This window comes from Penicillium chermesinum (genome assembly GCF_028974085.1).
Source record: "Penicillium chermesinum strain IBT 19713 chromosome Unknown utg000003l:1.0-5111272.0:1.0-5115320.0, whole genome shotgun sequence".
NCBI classification, from domain to species: Eukaryota; Fungi; Ascomycota; class Eurotiomycetes; order Eurotiales; family Aspergillaceae; genus Penicillium; species Penicillium chermesinum.
The window spans coordinates 1,128,306-1,147,413 of NW_026695313.1; the positions used below are offsets into that span (position 1 = coordinate 1,128,306).

Consider the following 19,108-nt stretch of genomic DNA (forward strand, 5'->3'; position numbering starts at 1 on the left):
CTTTGCGGGGCATTAGCAAGCGGATCATATTGTGCTAGTGCGTCCATGCCAAACCATTACCTTCTCTGAGTTACGAAAATCTGATCCTACACGCCCCAAATCAAGTGGCAGGTTCGTTGGGCGTGGGAGGATAGCCTGGATTTCGAGCGAGGCGGGAATCGGATTGAGGACGACGAATTCTCATGAGCGGATGGGCGTGAAGTTGGCGTGGACAGTACACTAAGGGTGTAGGGTCCCACGCAAGTTCCAAAAGCACGCAGACTGCAGAGGATGTCCCGATCTTTTCAAGGTTGGATACACAGCTGGGTAGATTGAAGGTTAACAACTGGCCCCATCTGTCCGCGCGGCTGTCCGAATCAAGGCGACCGCTACCGTTACATGTATCCCGTTACCAGACCAATACATCTTGTATGTACCATGAAAACGATGAAATACTTGTACACAGTAGGCTATAGGTTTTTTTTTCTTGTTCTTATCGGGGCATGTGATTCGAATTATATTTGATGGATGGCATGCAGGTGCTAAGAGCTTTGAAAAGGTTTAAGTTATTATATTCAACTAGCAGCATACATTTATTTATAGCTGTGATAGCGGGTCGTATGGTATGTACCTGCGTCTTTGGATGCAATCTTTGTTGACAGTTTCACTTTAGAAGTATTATATACAGCACCAATGTATTAGAATGTGCTTATTCCAAACTAAGCTATATAAAAAAGGTGTCACCAGACTACAATCAGATCCCCAATTATATAAGAAAACCTGGCGCTTGGGATTCAGTGCTGGTGAAATCGATTCCTGTGACTGCCACTCGGTTATGCCACTCATCACCGCCTCTGTATGGTAGACACCGTCTGAATTATTGTCGCACGAACCTGGACAGGATGGGAGGGTGGACTGGAGTGGGATTCAGATATGTTGCGGTAGTCCCTCCTCTTCCTTTCCTCTCCTTCTCTCCCTAATCTTAGTATTTCAAATCCAACCGCCGCTGTCGCTCTGTTCCAGCAGTTATTAGGCTTCCCCCATGCCAGTGGATTTGCACACGTCTTCCAAGATTGTACTGTTGACAAGCAACCTATCCATCCTAACTTCAACAACTCAATCACCTCGTTATTACTCTTCCGCAATCTTGTTTATTTATCACTGGAATGTTACATAATTTCCTATACTTTATCCCAATTAATATTCAATACTTATTCTAGCTTCATAATAAACTCCCTAACCTTATTTCCCCTTCACTCCTATAACCCATCTATCTAAGTTTAAAGGACAAGCTGCATCCTTATATTCAATAATTGCGAATTCTACAGAGTGTCAAGGGGAAACCTAATCGGAGTTGGGGCACGGCAACAACGGCGCTTCAATTTGAAATACTAAAGCTAGGGAGGGGAAAGAAGAAGAGGAGGAGCTACGGCGACGATCTATATCCCCCCTCGCGAACCTCCGTCTCATCTTCGCCAGTCTTGTAGTTTAGACGGACCTCGTCGTCTCCCTGAGCGGTGGCAGAGTCGGCCAGCGGCTGACACAGAGTCCAAGGTAAAGAGCTTGATTTTCTTTTGGTAATTCCCATCAATCAGGAACTTCGGAGTCGACTCTAGCTATGGCTTCTAATTCTTCCGAAATTTGTTCCCTATTTCCAAGCCTGCGGGAACCATGGTCTTGCTGCGGCATGTGGCTTATTGTAAGGGAGTTCGCTGGGGGCTTAGTCGTATTGATACCTCAAACCATCTTTCTCTACCTTAATCGTACTCTATCCATAAATAAAGTCCTGAAAGTGATCACGAAAGGAATCCAGTCTTTTCTGATTAGAATATCAGATTTACCGGTTCAACTGCTATCCCTGTGAGTGTAAACTAGTCTATTGGATATTGCTTGCTAGAAGATAACTAGCTAGGAATTGTAGGTGTGTTCCTAAGTTTTAATTACTATCTTTAGATGATGGTGGATGAGTTTTATTATTCACAGCATTCGAGCACTGAAACGATGAAGCACGCAATATAAGTTTGTTCTTAGGAGAGGTTTTGCTAAATTGCATCATTCATTTGAATGATTTACTGAGGCCAAATAATACAATTTTGCTAACAGAACTCAAACAGGCTACACAGCCCTACCTCAATTAAGAAGAAACACTCAAACTTGATAATATTTATCACTCGAAGAATCAGTCTACTATCTATAGGGGTACCTATTACATATATGTCCAACTGATCCACATACTGAACAAGCTGGAGGCCTCCGTTTAGTAGGTTTTTGAGGCGAATTTTGGCCCAAATCCGAGGCTGGGCTAGGCTCCTCTGCTGTAATCGAGGCCTCTCATCGCAATTCCAGCGCTACTTGGACCTCATTTTAGCGTGTTCCGATGCTTTTTGCTTGCTTTTAGTAGCTTCATTTGTAACCCCATGTTGTAGCATCGTAAGTTGATGAATATGAAGTTCGTTTCCTTGATGAATTGGTTGATTCGACGAGCTAGCTCCTCTGGAGTTCGCGATCGTAATCGTAATTTTCATTGCTGTTTACCTAGGGCCTTAATAGAGGATGCTTGTCGCTGGAATTGACGTTAATTTTAGGTGGTTTAGGCGACTTGGACTTAAGAGGAGCTGGTGTGCAGAGTTGGATATCGAGTTTAGAGATAACTCGATTCAAATCAAAAGGAATTAAACTATCAGTAGCCAATGAATTCACGATATCATTGAATACAAAGGCTGTTGACTGTGCTTGTAGATAAAAGTTGGAAAAAAAACTTGTTTATCAATATAAAGCCGCACTTATCCAACTACTGACTGCACATAAGTCATACACTTCTCAGTTTAGTACCGTGGTAGGTGGCCACGTAGGAAACCCGACTGTTGTATTCTTTTTGATTTCTTTTTTCCAGGTCACTTTTTTTTCTTTAAGGGATGAGTTTTCTTCTACGTGGTACAGTGTGGGTGGTTGCCAAGCATAGCGTCGAAGGGCCAATAACCAATGTCATGCAATACACAGACCGTTCATTGTCTTACATCTGAGGACAGTAACTATGAATTCTTCCATCCAAGCTCCTGTAACATACACTTTTCCAATCAGTTCATATCGCTTTGATTTATACATATGCTGGGTAGTGGAAGTGGAGGCCCAGGAAGCAGTTCAGCATTTGAACCGAGGGTCAGCGGGCGCACCTACTTGGTAGGTTTATCCATGGATGGATCGAGTGTAGTCTTCTATCTATTAATAAAAACCATCTACCGAACACTGCGCCTGCAGATCATCAGCTTCCATGAGTACATAAAATTCCCAACAGTGAAGCTTCTTCAGGTCTCAACTATCCTGTAAGACAAGAGACAAGAGGAGAGGAAACTTTATGTCGCTAAATGATGTGTTGGGGGTCTCCTGGGCTGAATATATCACGAGGCATCCCGGTAAGCGAGCTCCAAATCTGGGATTTCCGGGACGAAACTAAAATGAAGCAATGGGGCCTGGACTGTCATGAATAAAAACCCGCAGAGCTATTGCTTCGACAGTCAAGCTGAACACCGAAGAGACCGAGGCAGATCCTTGATATTCGATGGCGGCTACCCCCCTGTGACTTGAAATATTCGTAGATTGATTCTTCTCCGTTCCTTCCCAACATGTTTCTGAGTCCCTACCTAGTCTTTCCTTGTCCGATTCAACTCACTTCACCCACCCCTCCTCTTTCCTTGTTGCTCTCAGCGTACTTCTTTCGTTGCTTGCCCCAGCAAAAAGCTACCTCCAGTTTGTACTCGGTTCTGTGCATTCAAAATTGCTCCCACTGGTACCCGCGAAAGAACCCTCGAAAGATACGATGGCTTCCTTCGAAGGACCATCCAGAATGGTCCAAATTGGGAAAGAAGTTCGCTTCTCAAAGGATACCCTAGATCCCTGGGGACTCGCCTTGGGAAGAGAAGCCTCTGTGAGCTATCCACGATAATCAAAAGACCTGATCGAGCATTGTAACTAATCGAATGTTGATACTGTCAGAGCCGTTGCCATCTCAACCACCCCGATCAATCTGTCAACTTTGAAGCCCCAAAACTCAGTGATCCTTCAATTTCTTCCATCGAAACTGAATCGCCCTCAAGTAAGGTATGTAACACTTTCCGTTCCACTGACTGTCAGACAAAGTATCTAACAAGCCCAGAAGCAGAAGGTAGATCAAGGCAAGGTGGACTCTACGACAGCACGTCCCTCGGGGTTCGAAAAAATACCTGCAACGCTCCCATCAAAGGGGTCTCCAATCCATTCCGAGGCTGAAGAATCTTCTGGGTCGTTACAGAAAGCCACGGTCAACGAAATCCGACCATCCACGAGCCATCCGCGGCCTTCAGACTCCTGCGACTCGGAGGACAAGGCAACAGAACTTGTTCGACTCAAACAACAGCTCCTCGCAGCAAATTCTAAAATCGCCTTACAGGAGCAGGAACTCGCCCAAACCCGTGTGATCAAGCATACTTTGGATCAGGCTCTAGGGCCTCCATCTGAAGCTGACTTTGGAGGCCGCGAGATCACTGAGCAGACAATCAGCCATCTGCAAAACGCCTTTAACTCGTCACAGCCCACCTTCGGTCAGATGCAGGATGCGTGGAATTCACAAGAGGACTCACAGTCCGACATTTCTGATGCTCTCTCTGCTGGAGCCTATAATCGTACTCGCGGGTTGTGGCACCAGCAAAGACAGCCGTCATTCGGACCTCCAATCAACGAAGCTACCTTTGATAAATCTTACGGCGAGACTCTTCACTGCAATCCTCATCAAACAAGTCAAGACCTCAGTCGTTTTTGGGGTGGGTCTCCTGTGTATCCCACTTTCCCCTCTCATGGAATGATACAGCCCCAGCGAGTGTTCTCGGGCCCTTCGAGCTCTTCGGCGAGTACATGCAGTTTCTTTCCTCGCCCTTCTAATGAGCAGCTTCGGAATCCACAGGCTCCAGGCTTGATACCTCGTCGCTCTCTTACTCAAGGCAATAGACTTGAGGCGTTTCCTATGACACACCCCTCTTCATGGGGTGGGTTCTCACCGGGGTCACCACTTGACGTTGAAACAAAACCTTCATCTCCAACCACGAGACCACCCAGCACTTTTCAGCCTATTGGAGTCTTTCAGATGCCCCAATATCATGCAAGAACAGGAACAACTGCACTCTCACCAACTGCCACGGAGTTCACGACTACTAGTTCGAGCGAAACACCGTGGACCTCTTCAGTGAGTACAACACGACTACGCAGTTGTGAGCTAGGTACTTATATCATGCAGCCTAGTAGAAGTTCCTTACAGACCTACATCTCACCACTCGAACCTCTCAATTACCGTCGTTTGCTCGATAAGAATGTTTCATGCGACTGGAAGTACATTGTGGAAAAGATCGTCTGCAACAATGATCAACAAGCTTCTATTTTTCTTCAACAGAAGCTGAAGGTAGGAACGATGGAACAAAAATACGACATAATTGAAGCTATTGTCAACCAAGCATATCCCCTAATGGTCAATCGATTCGGCAATTTCCTGGTTCAGCGGTGCTTTGAGCATGGGACCCCCGAGCAGGTCATCGCAATCGCCAATTCGATCCGAGGAAATACTCTCAGCTTGAGTATGGATCCATTCGGCTGCCATGTCATTCAGAAAGCATTCGACTGCGTCCCTGAAGAAAACAAATCCACTATGGTGCACGAGCTCCTTCGTCGGATTCCGGAAACCGTTGTTCATCGATACGCATGCCATGTGTGGCAGAAGTTGTTTGAGCTTCGATGGGATGGAGAGCCGCCCCAAATTATGGCTAAAGTGAACGAGGCATTACATGGCATGTGGCATGAAGTCGCGCAGGGAGAGACTGGAAGCTTGGTGGTCCAGAACATCTTCGAGAATTGTGTGGAGGAAGAAAAGGTACGTATCTCCAACTCCCACAACCACCAGCGCCCTTCCCACCCCTCAAACGCCCAAGCACATGAGTATGGTGTTCCTACTAACTTCATGAAGCGGCCTGCAGTTGAAGAGGTTCTCGAAAAGATTGACGTTCTCGCCCATGGTCAATTTGGAAATTGGTGCATCCAACACATTTGCGAGCATGGCGCTCCCCACGACAAAAGTCGTGCCATTGAGCATGTTCTACACTTTGCCGTTGACTACAGTATGGACCAATTTGCTTCAAAAATTGTGGAGAAATGCTTGAAGATTGGGGGTGCTGAATTTCTGGAGCGCTACCTTTCTCGAGTATGCACTGGACGTGCCGATCGTCCAAGGATGCCCTTGATTGATAGTAAGTTGAATATTTCGCTTCCAACCACACACATTGAACTCGTGATGCCAGAATACATGTACTAAAACTAAGAACAGTCGCGGGTGACCAATATGGAAATTACTTGATACAATGGATACTAATGAACGCTGCACCTCACCAACGGGAGCTGGTCGCCAGCCACATCCGGTAACGCCTTCTGTACCCCCCCCTTCCTCCATCTGTGAATCTAACGTGGCTCATGCAGGAAGCATATGGTTTCTCTCCGAGGCTCCAAGTTCGGTTCTCGTGTAGCAATGCTTTGCTGTAATCCATCGCATGCTACTCGGCCTGGTCCGGGAACTGGTATCCAAGTTGGCCGGTTGCACCATTTCAACGAAGATCGATACTCAACTGCTGGAAACAATGGTGCTCGCTTCAACCGTGGCAGCCAGTGGGGCTCCAGCTACGCACCTTTTCGTTAGGCCAGCCATGCTAACACCTTAAGGGGAAACCCTACGCGCTGTGGCTCTTCTATCCGCGCTCCGTGGAAGAAGAATATCAAGTGCTAACATCAGGGGAGGCAGATCCAGCTTGTGAAGAAAATCAACAATCCAAAAAAAAAGTGAAAAAGTAAAAATCAAAAAAGGAGGACGAAAAAGGAGAGAGCACACCCAGGGGAAAGGGCCGCAGAAACTATCAGTCATACCGTTTATCATTCCAACTGCTTTCCATGCCTCCAGCCTTCTGCCAGTCAAAGTTGATGCAAAATTACCTCATCTGACATGTGTGGTTCAAGTCTCGTCTGCTTACCATGTCTATTGATCTATCGGTTTGGTATGACATTCGTCCATTGCTCGATTCCTACGACTTCTTGTGTCCCTTCGGTGACGAGCATGGCCCGAAGACCAATTTTCTCTAAGAGGTCAATCTGCTTGTGATGGTAGATCAAATATCTGACGAAAATCCGGACTAGTTACTCGGTGACGATTATGGGAGGAGTTGTTTAACAAGAGGCCATGCTATATCTTATTCGCTCACACGCCCAGCTATCTACTGTCCACCTTTACTGTCTTCTCCCTTCCCCCCGCTTCCCTTTTGTTGCATGGGCTAGCTTTTATGGTACCTATTCCTGAAGGATGCTTTACTGTGATATGGAAAAAGGCTCCTGGTTATGTTATTATTCCAGTTACCAAGGACTCACATCATTATAAATACATCATTGTCCATCCCATTGAAGTCTTCCTCTTGGGCGATTGTTCATGGCTGTCATGTCTTCGAAAAAGTAGGCCTGGTCCCATGCAATCAAGAAATCTCTGTGGATTCTATGCCATGCGTACTGTTCCCCAACTCCTTCTCGTCCTTCTCATCCTTCTCCCAGGGTTTTCTGCGCCGAGGCTTATCGCTGGAGGTGTCGTGGCCAGTCAACACTGTGTCCGGGATTTCCTGAATCCCTGGTATCGGTTGTCCCGTTGTGATCAATTCCACAATATGAGCGAACGATGATGGGTAGGCAGGCTCTGCGTCAGTTGGGCTAGGGGTCGGGGCTGGGTTCTGCGGTTCATTTGCCAACGACACCAGCCATTTTTTATAGGCAGAGGGGTCTATGGGTGGTTTTATGCTTTCTTTGCTATACCATGAGGCAAAATTAGCTCCGAGACACGTTTGCAGTCGGGGGGGAAGGCGCAGTACCGTGAAAAGAAGAAGCACTTGGCTTGAATGACAAGATCATCCTCCCGGCGTATTTCCTCTTTCGTAGCGGGGCATTCAGGGTGGCCCAAGATAATAGCGAGACCGTTCGCAAATTCGGGATCAGTCTCAAACGAATATGAGTGTATCTTTTGGAACAAGGAGAGCTGGGAGGCTTGGTCCATGTCGCGAAGTTGAGTTCACGTGGTGCTGAGTTGCGGAGTTGCGGAGGTAGTGGGGTAGACTCTCCTCATTTAAGACTTAGAAGTGGATTCCTACGAGCCGAGGCAACTCCAGCCTATAGATATGAAATCCGCTGGTGGATTGAGAAATAGATCCCAAGTTTTAATAGACCGAAGCCCCCCCTCGAACGCCATGCCATGCAATCTACTTCAAAGGAAACTGCCCCGATCAAATCAAACCGTGATGTCCATCCCATCTGGGTTTCCCACCTCATTTACCGACGGGATGCTCTTACTTTGGCAACCCGGGCAATTATGTACGACCTCGTGGGCAAAAAGGTCGCAATCAATACAGAAGTGGTTCTGGCACGCTGTACACTCATAGCGACTGCTTGCACTCATGCCTTTGGTCGGGTTCTCCACTGTCTGCGCCTGGTCTTCTGGAGGACCGGTGGGGAAAGGTAGCCCACAAGCAAAGCAGGCTTTGCTCCGAACTGCTTCACGCCATGGCACCTCGACCCAATTCATTAGGGGGAACAAATGGTGATATGATCGCGCCAGATGAGTAGACAAGATAAGGGTAAGGCTACAGGAAGGACATTCTGCAGGCAAGCTACAAACCTTGCTGCCACAGCGAGAACACAAGTATCCTCCTCGTGAGGGCTTAGAGTGGCATGCGCAGAGGGAGGGGCTAGACTCCACAGTCCGCGAAGGAAATCCCATCATGAGCAGCGAACTTGCAGATTCCTTTTGAGAGTAGGAAGCAGGAGGCGTGGTCACATCCAGCATCAAATCTCTGAAATGCTGCTCATGAAGCGCCACACCGTAGGCCGTCTCGTCACCCCCATTAGTTTTGGTACAAAGTTCGCGACATATTGCTACCTGCGCTGCGAGACCAACAATTCGTACGCGGACCTTGTCATTTATCAGCGTATTGATGGTTTGATGGATATCACCCGGGTCCGAAGATAGAAGGGAGCCAAAGATAATTAGAACTTCGCGAGTGCCGTGGCTGGGTGTATGGCTACAAGCTTCTGTCAGCACTGACGATCTCATTGGCGGAGCCGAGCGTGCATATGAGGGCAGATAGTACGGAAACTTACAACAGTGCGCCTCTCGCCATTTCTAGGCCATTCTGAAGACTGGGCAAGCCTTTCGGGTCATGCGTCCTTAGCGACTGTATGGCCTCGATATGCTCTGTTGGATTTCCACTCATATCACTGACCCTAATCGCTAGACCGTCTCGAAGGCCAATAACGCCCAGCTGAGAGATGGGATTCTGTTCGAAAAATTCTCGAACAAAATCCTGCGCATAGCGCAATGTCAAGAGATATCGTGTCGGCCGTAGGTCCTTCTCGGACATGGACTGGGATAGATCAAGGGCGAGGATGAGGTGTCGAATGATTCCGCGCTGTAACGGAGTGGTGTCTTTGAGGAGTCTACATCGTTATATGTTATTCAATGGTCCATCAAAAAGCTCCAGGGTCGCCGAGGTCCTTACCTTTTTCGTTTTCCCGCCTCGAGTAATCCTTCCACCGTCGAGCTAATGGTGCCGTCGGCGCCTTCGACCAGAGTCTCCCAGGTCCTAGCTAGCTCCCATTCTGCACCACCACGCTGTTTCTTCTTTCTAGTCGTCACGCGATCTTTCCGGGTGACCTGAAGGTCATCCTCGTCATCTGTGACATCTCCTACGTATTCCTCGTCCGAGTCGGCCATGGGGTTGAAGAGATGTTGAGACTTTCGTGGAACCAAGTGGGTTTGTTGGAATGAGAGTCGCAGGCAGATGGCCCAAGCTCCGACGGAGTTCCGATTTGGAGAAATTGCGTTTCCTTTCGAACTTGAACCGGGAGCAGTAACCGGTTGCAATTCTCACGCCACAGCCCGGCGATAGCCGTGAATTGTTGATACCGGATGTGGGGAAGAATTTTTCTCATCAGGCCTGGTGTAGCCTTCGCGGCGCGACCAGCTGCGTGTCTTCCCTTTTGTTCTGCTCTTCTCCGCCCTTTCCATTCCGCCTGCCCCTCCCCCGCTGGCTCCTTCTCTTCTCTCACCTCTCCATTCAGTCGGCCCTGGATTCGATCTCCAATTTCTGTGCCTTCAATTCCCCTCAGACTCACACGATTCTGCTCCGCCCAGGCTCGCGTTATGGCATTAACTGATAGAGAAACCCTGCCCGACGTGTAAGTCATATCTTTACTTCCCACTCACTACACATCGCGATAGGCGCCATACGAACGTGATGCAGGGCCGTCCTGGGCTTGTGTGGCTGGGGGGGTTTTGCCTTCAAACAACAGGATTTGCGTCATTAACTCAAGACGATAGGGCTAAACCGATCAACTATCATCTTTCCCTTTTCGATCTACAGACTGCTGATTCATGGGGATACAAGGGTCTTCTGAAAATCGATCTCAAGGTGACACGTGCTACCAACGAGATCATACTAAATTCGAAAGATATTCAAGTCCAAGGTGCTGACTTAGTGGCCAAAAATGGTATGCATGTCCCTCGTATCCCATATCAACCTTCACTTCTTGCCAACGCAGAAGGCTGACGAATCGACGCTGAATCTGCCGCTCTGGGTGATATAGGCACTCACTTGGCCAACGCATCCGAGATTTCATATGACAAAAAGTCCGAACGAGTGTCCTTGAAATTCCCTCAGGAAGTGGCTCCATCGGACGTGTTGCTTTCGATCAACTTCACCGGTACCATAAACGATGCCATGGCGGGCTTCTATCGATCCAAGTATAAGCCTATTGGTCAACCAGCGCCTGATACCCCAAAGGAGGGGAGATTTCCATTTCATGCTGAGCACTCAGTTCGAGTCTTGCGATGCCCGCAGAGCTTTTCCATGCTTCGATGAGCCTAATCTGAAGGCTTCCTTCGACTTCGAGATTGAGATCCCCAAAGGTCAAACAGCTTTGAGTAATATGCCAGTTATTGCCGAAAGAGACGGTAGTCATCCCGGGTTAAAGTTTGTCACCTTCCAGAGGACACCTGTGATGAGTACCTACGTGAGTATTTTCAAGACTATATCCCCCGAACGAGTAAACTAACATGACATCCACCGAGGCATAGCTTCTTGCCTGGGCGGTTGGTGATTTCGAATATATCGAAGCCATGACCGAGCGTAAGTATCAGGGTAAAAGTATCCCTGTCCGCGTATACACTACTCGAGGCCTCAAGGACCAAGCTCGCTATGCCCTCGAATGTGCCCATCGCACGGTTGACTACTTCTTCGGAGATTTTTGAGATCGAATACCCCCTTCCCAAGGCTGATCTGCTCGCCGTTCATGAATTTGTGAGTAATAAAAACCAGTTTCGTGTTCTGATGAAATTTTGGAACGTTACGTTGACCCCCTGAAAGGCCGCAGGAGCTATGGAAAACTGGGGCTTGGTTACCTATCGAACAACCGCGGTTTTGTTCGATGAAGGCAAATCAGACAATCGATATAAGAACCGCATTGCTTATGTTGTGGCCCACGGTGAGCATGCCTAAGTTTATGTATTCGTCTCTGCGCCTAACTCGGCATATATTAGAACTGGCCCATCAGTGGTTTGGTAATCTTGTCACGATGGACTGGTGGAACGAGCTCTGGCTCAATGAAGGTTTTGCGACGTGGGTTGGCTGGCTTGCTGTCGATCACTTCCATCCTGGTATGTTTCTCTCACGCCGGTACACGTCAGGTCTCTAACCCATTGATAGAATGGAATGTCTGGTCCCAGTTTGTGGTACGGAACTCTCGAGGTAAAGCACATCTAGATTCCGATGCTCATTAACCATTCTGTAGGCTGAAAGTGTCCAACAAGCATTCCACCTCGATTCACTGCGGGCATCTCATCCAATTGAAGTGCCTGTGCGAAACGCCCTTGAAGTTGATCAGATCTTTGACCATATCAGCTACTTGAAAGGAAGCTCCGTTATCCGCATGCTGAGCTCCCACCTTGGTCGTGAGACATTCCTCCGGGGCGTCGCCGCTTACTTGAAGTCCCATGCATACGGTAATTAAATATTTATAATTAAGCTACTCGAGCCGCTAATAGTCTTGTTCCCCATTTAAAGGTAATGCCACGACAAATGACCTATGGTCTGCCTTGGGTCACGCTTCTGGTCAAGATGTCCACGGTTTCATGGTATGTTCCAAGCATTACATGGGGAAATTTTTCCGAATTCGTCTACTTCAGCTGTTCAAGGAAGCTGACAAAGTCATGCTAGGACCCATGGATCCGAAAGATCGGCTTCCCAGTCGTAACTTTAGCAGAGGAGCCTGGCCAAGTCACCGTTCAGCAATCCCGCTTCTTGTCTACTGGAGACGCGAAGCCTGATGAAGACGAAACTATTTGGTGGATTCCTCTTGGAATAAAGTCTGGGCAGCAACTTGCCACTCTGGATACTCGCGCCCTTACTAAAAAATCCGATACATTGGGGACAATCGGTGAGGATACTTTCTATAAAGTGAACAAGGACCTTGCTGGGTTCTACCGAACCAATTACCCTCCTGCACGGCTGGAGCGACTGGGCCAGTCTTTGGAACTTTTGAGTACTGAGGACAAGATCGGTCTTTTGGGCGATGCTGCAGCCCTCGCTGTGTCGGGTGAAGGTACTACTCCAGCGTTGTTAGCACTCTTGGAAGGCTTCAAAGATGAAGGCAATTATTTGTAAGGACATGGACATTCTAAACAGGTACAATTTAATCAGTCTAACAAATTCTGCAGGGTGTGGTCGCAAGTTTCTTCCTCTCTGGCGAACCTGCGGTCTGTATTCTCTCAGAATGAACAGGTAGCAGCTGGATTGAAGAAATTCACAAAGGATTTGGCAAGCCCGGCTGCAGAACGAGCTGGCTGGGAGTTCCAGCCTGACGAGGATTATCTCGCCATTCAGCTTCGTAAACTGCTCATCTCCATGGCTGGCAATGCTGGCCATGAAAGGTTAGCATTACCCTCTCCGCAAATACCCGAACACGAAATTTTCAGTATACTGATTATGCTCCAGCATCGCCTCGGAAGCCAAAAAACGGTTTGCCCTATGGGCGAGCGGTGAGGACAAGAGTGCCATTCATACTAATCTTCGCTCCGTCGTCTTTAGCCTCAATGTATCAGAGGGTGGTCGCAAAGAATTCGATGCAGTCAAGGAAGAGTACCTTCGGACAGATTCAGTGGATGGAAAAGAAATCTGCCTCGCTGCATTGGGCAAGACCAAAGACCCGGCCCTGGTAACGGAGTACTTGGACTTTGTGTTTTCCGACAAGGTGGCTGTCCAGGACATCCATAATGGAGCAGTCTCACTTGCCGGAAATGCTAAGGTTCGCCATCTATTGTGGGATTACATCAAATCCAACTGGACCTCAGTTGAAGCTCGTTTGTCATCCAACAACATAGTTTTCGATCGGTTCATTCGTATGGGCCTATCTAAGTTCGCCGATCACCAGACTGGCGAAGATATTACGGCCTTTCTCAAGAGCAAGAACATTGGAGCGTTGACCCGCGCCCTCATTATTGTGGCGGACAACATCCGAACAAATGCGTCTTACAAGGAACGAGACCAAGCTCTTGTTCTCGAGTGGCTGCAGGCTCATGGCTATGCTTGAGGAGGCTATGGCGTGCGAAAAAAAAAAAAAAGAGCAAGTCCGAAGGTAAGAAAGGAATGCATATTTGGCCTCCAGATATCAAGGGAAGGTATGCTGTTATGTCGTCGAAGACCCCTTTGAAGTCTAAAAATGGAATGCTCTTTGTTCCAAGATATCTTTCTAAGAAATCCGTTGTAGGCCCCTTGTAACTTTTTTTCTCTCTTTTTCATTTGTAGTCTTTCATCCAACCAAATATAGTCAGCATAATTTTCGAAACTGAGTCAATGCTAGTCATATGCTGATACCATCTGAGATCACTCACGGGATATCATAAGAAAGTCAGTCAAGTGACAGAAAATGCACTCAGATGTTGATGAGCCTCCTAAAATCTACCAGTAACAGTACTCAGTAATCGAATTGATCAGCTCCCAGTATCCAGCAGATCTGTTGGTATATCGCATAGCAGAGGACAGCACCTGGGAAAAAATTACTATGTATCAGAACGGTCTCAACGGTGCTACATGAATCCGCAGATTACAAGGAATTGGAAATCTGGTAAAAGCGGTGACGGCGGGTGACTGATGAAACAAAGCTGCACATCAGGTGCATCTGCCCACCTGCACCTCCTATCATTTCAGGCGTTCATCATTGAGTCCCCTCCAACGTCTCTCCCAAGTCACCTGCCTTGTCCCATCTCAGCTACCCTTCTTTCGGTGCTCTATTTCAACCGCGCTCGGTGTCCTTGTCTTATTTTCCTCTACCTACGCCGTTATGAACCCTGAGTGGTAAGTCTTCTCGTATCCCCCCGTACCATCCGCCGTGTCTTTTGGGACACACCAGAAATAAACCTCTAATCGCCATATCGAAAATCCCCTTGCTAACGTATCCGTTGCGCCCTTTAGAGTTGCAAAGCCTTGGCGATCCCGCGTCACAATCACATCTCCTGCATTTTGCCGATCTTTCTAACCCGACCGCAATAGATACGACTACCTTTTCAAGCTGCTCCTCATCGGAGACTCCGGTGTTGGAAAGTCCTGCTTGCTGCTCCGGTTCGCCGATGACACATACACGGAAAGCTACATTTCCACCATCGGTGTGGACTTCGTATGTTACCATCAGTGCTTGGGTGGGGGTTGATCCTGAAAATGGCATGCTGACCGGTCCGTCACAGAAAATCCGCACCATCGAACTGGATGGTAAAACCGTGAAGCTTCAGATTGTACGTTTAAGTGGCCTTCTTTGATTGTGTTCTCTGTGTCTTATGGCTAATGCGCATCCACAGTGGGACACTGCTGGCCAAGAGCGATTCCGTACCATCACTTCGTCTTACTACCGTGGTGCCCATGGAATCTGCGTCGTTTACGATGTGACCGACATGGATTCCTTCAACAACGTCAAGCAGTGGCTCCAGGAAATTGACCGATATGCCACCGAGGGTGTTAACAAGCTGCTTGTTGGCAACAAGAGTGATATGGAGGACAAGAAGGTCGTGGAGTACACTGTAGCTAAGGTAATCCCTTTCCTTATTGTCCACGCTGTCATGTCTCTTCCAGCGTGGTATCGGGATCTTGCTCGCTGACTCCATACCTTCTCAACAGGAGTTCGCCGACAGTCTTGGAATCCCCTTCCTTGAAACCTCTGCCAAGAACGCGTCGAATGTCGAACAGGCATTCTTGACGATGGCCCGACAGATCAAGGAGCGCATGGGAACGGCCACAGTTAACAACAAGCCCACAGTGCAGGTCGGGCAGGGCCAAGGTGTTCAGTCGGGCTCGGCAGGCGGATGCTGCTAGATATGAGAGATGTGATGCTTCCCATTTGGCGCAATGTTACAGGTTTCCAAGCGATGTAGTGTCTCTGGGCCGCCCAAGTTTCTTGCCCTTCGCATGCTTGGTATCGAGGTCTTGATAAGGCGTGAGGGCCCTTCTCTTTCTCTTTCTTCCTGTGTTTTAGACGGCTCTGCGTTCTGTCCTGCCACGTTTGCTTCGTCATTACCGTGTTCTTCCTCATTCCCCTGACCTCATCTATCTTCCTTGGGCCCTCGCTGTCTATGCCTCGTTTTGACCTTTTTTTCTTGTTGTCCCTTCCTCTTGCCTTATCTTCTTTCTCACTTGTAGGTTGGATTCATCCTTCTGAACGGATTAATAGCGAGAACCACTGTTTCTTATTCTATCTCGATCTCTCGAATATTCCATTTGAATGAGGCTATTCTCAATGCATACGTAAGACCAGTGATGATCTTGGCATGCGACGGTATCCTTTAGTTCGCTCGTCAGAACCCAATGTTTGCATAGGTCTTGCAAGAACGTACAGAACAAGACTGTGTTTCCCCACAAAATTCACTATGCCGGGGAAATCACATGTAACATTAAATTTGGTGTCTTCCAGAGGCCCGAGATGCTCAATGCGGGTGCTGTCCAAATCGTTCGGGCCTTTCCATCAGCGACATGCTTTGTGCATTTTCCTTGTGATCTAAGTTAACATCGTACCTGGCATCCAGAACATGAAGCATGTGAGCCTGGCAAGGGCTTGCTGGAGTCTCCGCAGAAGCACTTTCGGGAGGCATTAGGCATGAGCCGAGGCACGGCCTACTCGGTAAAACACGTCATGAACTCTTACTTTCACCTACCGATTAATTATCGCGCTCTCTTCCCCCTTTCTACCCTCGGGTTACAAACATCTTTCACTCCTTACACCAATCGACCCCTGTCAGACACTACAGTCCAACTCTATAGAATCGTCCCTTCTGCCGAAGTCCCTTCGAATCTCCATCATGTCCGAACGCCCTCAGCAGAAGGCCGCCCCCACGGCAGCGGTCCAGCAAAGTGATAATATCGCACATGCCTTAGCTGGAGCTGGTGGAGGAATCCTGTCCATGGTCTTGACGTGGGTACCCCGCTTCGAGTTCCCTGTAGGTTGCAAGGCTAACACATACCCGTGAACAGGTACCCTCTCATCACTCTGTCGACAAGGGCCCAGGTGGAGTCCAAACGCGCGCATTCTAGCAATCTCGATGCCGTTCGTCGAATCGTCCAGCGGGAGGGAATCTCAGGGCTATATTCGGGCTTGGAGTCGGCTCTGTTCGGGATCAGCGTCACCAACTTCGTATATTACTACTGGTATGAATGGACTCGGTCCGCTTTTGAGGGGGCCGCAGTAAAGGCTGGCCGGGCCTCGAAGAAGCTCACAACTGTCGAGTCCATGATCGCTGGTGCTATTGCAGGAAGCGCCACCGTTTTGATCACCAACCCCATTTGGGTGATCAATACTCGCATGACTGCCCGCAAGTCGGAATCGGAGGAGTCCCTTCCAGGAGGCCCACAGAAGACCAAGGCTTCTACGTTAAGTACGCTGATGGAACTGCTACGCCAAGAGGGACCCAGAGCGCTATTTGCCGGGGTTCTGCCTGCATTGATCCTTGTGATCAATCCAATTTTGCAGTACACGATCTTCGAGCAATTGAAGAACGTGGTTGAACGCCGCCGCCGGATGACTCCAAAGGATGCATTTTATCTTGGCGCATTGGGAAAGATCTTGGCCACCAGCATCACATATCCTTATATTACCATCAAGAGCCAAATGCACGTGGCCAGCAAGAATGGCCCGAAGGAGAGCCTGAATAAGAGCCTCAAACGAATTGTCGATGAGGAGGGATGGTCAGGACTGTACAAAGGTAACATAGCATCCCCTCACTGCCCTTTTTGATTTTTTGATTTTTTTTGATTTTTCTTTCTTTATCATAATCGCTTGCTAATGAATGGTTATCAAACTGAAGGTATCGCCCCCAAGGTGACCCAAAGTGCTATCACTGCCGCCTTCTTGTTCGCCTTTAAAGACGTCCTCTATGACACGATGGTATCTATGCGCAGGAAGAGTCTTGCGCGTAAATAAAAACCCCGCTCACGCTACCAGGCCAGTGTCTACCACCATCGATAATCCCTACAGGAGGATTCGCTTCCTTTCGACCATGGGTTCGGTTGTTTAGGGAGACACGATACCAAAGCGGAGCTTGGCTCTAAATCTTGCCTTTTCCATCTCTTTCTCCAATTCTCCTGTATATATAGCAATGCGAGGTCTCTGATTCGCCAAATGCGTTGGGATGAAAAAGGTTGGGTGCTACTGCGCAGGGCTTGGCGACCTTGGAAGTACCTGCCGGTGGACACCCTACTCAAAGCTGAACATGAAGAACAGTAAATACTATTATGCTTAACCGATATCTTAGATAGTACATCATTATAGTTGATAGTGTCTGCCCTAGGTGGTATTACCAAACTATGTGTAAGGAGCCTTCGGTTCACTACTCATGTGAAGTCGGCAGTGAAGAAAGTATGTATTCTGACCGAACTACAATAGAGGGCAAAAGTCTTGTGTGCATACCGCTTTACCTACCCCATCAAATACTGATGTAGTTTCCAGACCAGTTTAATAAGGTTAAGATCAGGCAAGTATACAGGCAACTCTTTAATATATATCCTGCGCTCTTTAAACCAAACCTGTATATCTTTCACTATATAGATCTTTTTATTACTTTGCTAAAAGATCATTTCAGATTGGTCGTGATCGATGCCATGGGGGAGGTGTAGGAGAAAAAATAAATATGTGGGTGATTGTTAGGGTGATGGTAATGGGGCCGAGTGCACACAGACTTTTGGCCGGGTGGTGTAGTATGATCGAGTGGTGGATATGGATATAGGTCTCAGGGTGCGTGTCAGGCAATTCCGTTTGAAGATAAACATCAACTTTAGCAGATGGGTGTAAGGACATGAGATTCACGAGAAACATATCAGTTCTTCAAAATGGAGATTCGACAAATACGCAAAAGAGGATCATTTTTGAAGTTGCTATTAGTTTACATCTAAGTATACTATAATTGTAGAGGCTCTCACCGCCCTGGGCTCAGTCGCGTAAGCGCGTTTGTACCGCGACTGCTGTAGGTCACGTCGATCGGAATTGCTTACTGACATGCCCAAATGCCTTAGCTCCTTGACCTTTGCGGCAGGTAAGTACTGACAACGGAGTTTGGTCCTGCTTACATCCGTCTCTCCTTCCGACGTATTGTCTTTCTTTGTCTGCTTCTGCTCTCTCTCCTTGTGGAACCTCATCCGGAAAGAGACTTCGGACTTGGACTGAAAGAAAGATTCTATAGGCACTCAATCTCCTCTTTAAATGGGCTCATGGGCTCATGAATCTCGAAATATCGAATGTCCAGCTGTGTGGTTGGTGTGATGTCTTCTACGACTGCTCTCACTGGGCAGAGCCGATTGTGCCAGTCACGCTGCTGTGCTAATTTATCCAATTGCAAACCCGCAAACGCCCATTGCAACGGTCGCTTAAAGCCTGAAAATATCGAGAACACATGAAGGACTTGCTCCAAATGAAATCTTTCAATCACAATCCCCGGAGTCTGGCTCCTGGGTTCATTGGAGACAATGGCAGTGAGAAGCAGGTCGCAATAGAGCAAGAGGCC

The 19,108-nt window shown here is 48.0% G+C and overlaps 7 protein-coding genes across 7 annotated transcripts; 5 read left to right on the forward strand and 2 right to left on the reverse strand.

The window, feature by feature from the left end:
* Window positions 1-3,823: 3,823 nt before the first annotated feature.
* Window positions 3,824-6,688, forward strand: N7468_003311 (pumilio/puf RNA-binding domain-containing protein; the record flags this gene model as incomplete). Its single annotated transcript, XM_058472608.1, has 6 exons — window positions 3,824-3,904; window positions 3,973-4,077; window positions 4,133-5,194; window positions 5,246-6,245; window positions 6,323-6,413; window positions 6,472-6,688. 6 exons carry the CDS (start codon window positions 3,824-3,826, stop codon window positions 6,686-6,688), a joined length of 2,556 nt encoding a protein of 851 aa, XP_058331611.1.
* Window positions 6,689-7,544: 856 nt separating this feature from the next.
* N7468_003312 (DUF5572 domain-containing protein) lies at window positions 7,545-8,077 on the reverse strand (the record flags this gene model as incomplete). Its single annotated transcript, XM_058472609.1, has 2 exons — window positions 7,545-7,833; window positions 7,896-8,077. Coding segments are annotated over 2 exons (471 nt in total), but the record flags the coding sequence as incomplete, so codon positions are not given.
* Window positions 8,078-8,308: 231 nt separating this feature from the next.
* On the reverse strand, window positions 8,309-9,790 carry N7468_003313 (TFIIH/NER complex subunit SSL1; the record flags this gene model as incomplete). Its single annotated transcript, XM_058472610.1, has 3 exons — window positions 8,309-9,098; window positions 9,178-9,513; window positions 9,576-9,790. 3 exons carry the CDS (start codon window positions 9,788-9,790, stop codon window positions 8,309-8,311), a joined length of 1,341 nt encoding a protein of 446 aa, XP_058331613.1.
* A 429-nt stretch (window positions 9,791-10,219) lies between these two features.
* N7468_003314 (M1 family metallopeptidase) lies at window positions 10,220-13,662 on the forward strand (the record flags this gene model as incomplete). Its single annotated transcript, XM_058472611.1, has 14 exons — window positions 10,220-10,254; window positions 10,397-10,566; window positions 10,663-10,819; window positions 10,860-11,088; window positions 11,153-11,208; window positions 11,261-11,375; window positions 11,442-11,559; window positions 11,615-11,731; window positions 11,781-11,806; window positions 11,866-12,076; window positions 12,138-12,208; window positions 12,291-12,733; window positions 12,791-13,003; window positions 13,068-13,662. The coding sequence occupies 14 exons, from the start codon at window positions 10,220-10,222 to the stop codon at window positions 13,660-13,662; spliced, it is 2,556 nt and encodes an 851-aa protein (XP_058331614.1).
* A 560-nt stretch (window positions 13,663-14,222) lies between these two features.
* N7468_003315 (uncharacterized protein) lies at window positions 14,223-14,423 on the forward strand (the record flags this gene model as incomplete). The annotated part of the gene is made up of 1 exon (XM_058472612.1): window positions 14,223-14,423. One exon carries the CDS (start codon window positions 14,223-14,225, stop codon window positions 14,421-14,423), a length of 201 nt encoding a protein of 66 aa, XP_058331615.1.
* A 199-nt stretch (window positions 14,424-14,622) lies between these two features.
* N7468_003316 (Rab family GTPase YPT1) lies at window positions 14,623-15,434 on the forward strand (the record flags this gene model as incomplete). Its single annotated transcript, XM_058472613.1, has 4 exons — window positions 14,623-14,745; window positions 14,813-14,860; window positions 14,924-15,151; window positions 15,240-15,434. Coding segments are annotated over 4 exons (594 nt in total), but the record flags the coding sequence as incomplete, so codon positions are not given.
* Window positions 15,435-16,414: 980 nt separating this feature from the next.
* Window positions 16,415-17,532, forward strand: pmp47 (putative peroxisomal membrane protein Pmp47; the record flags this gene model as incomplete). The annotated part of the gene is made up of 3 exons (XM_058472614.1): window positions 16,415-16,527; window positions 16,587-17,314; window positions 17,417-17,532. 3 exons carry the CDS (start codon window positions 16,415-16,417, stop codon window positions 17,530-17,532), a joined length of 957 nt encoding a protein of 318 aa, XP_058331617.1.
* Between the last annotated feature and the right edge of the window lie 1,576 nt (window positions 17,533-19,108).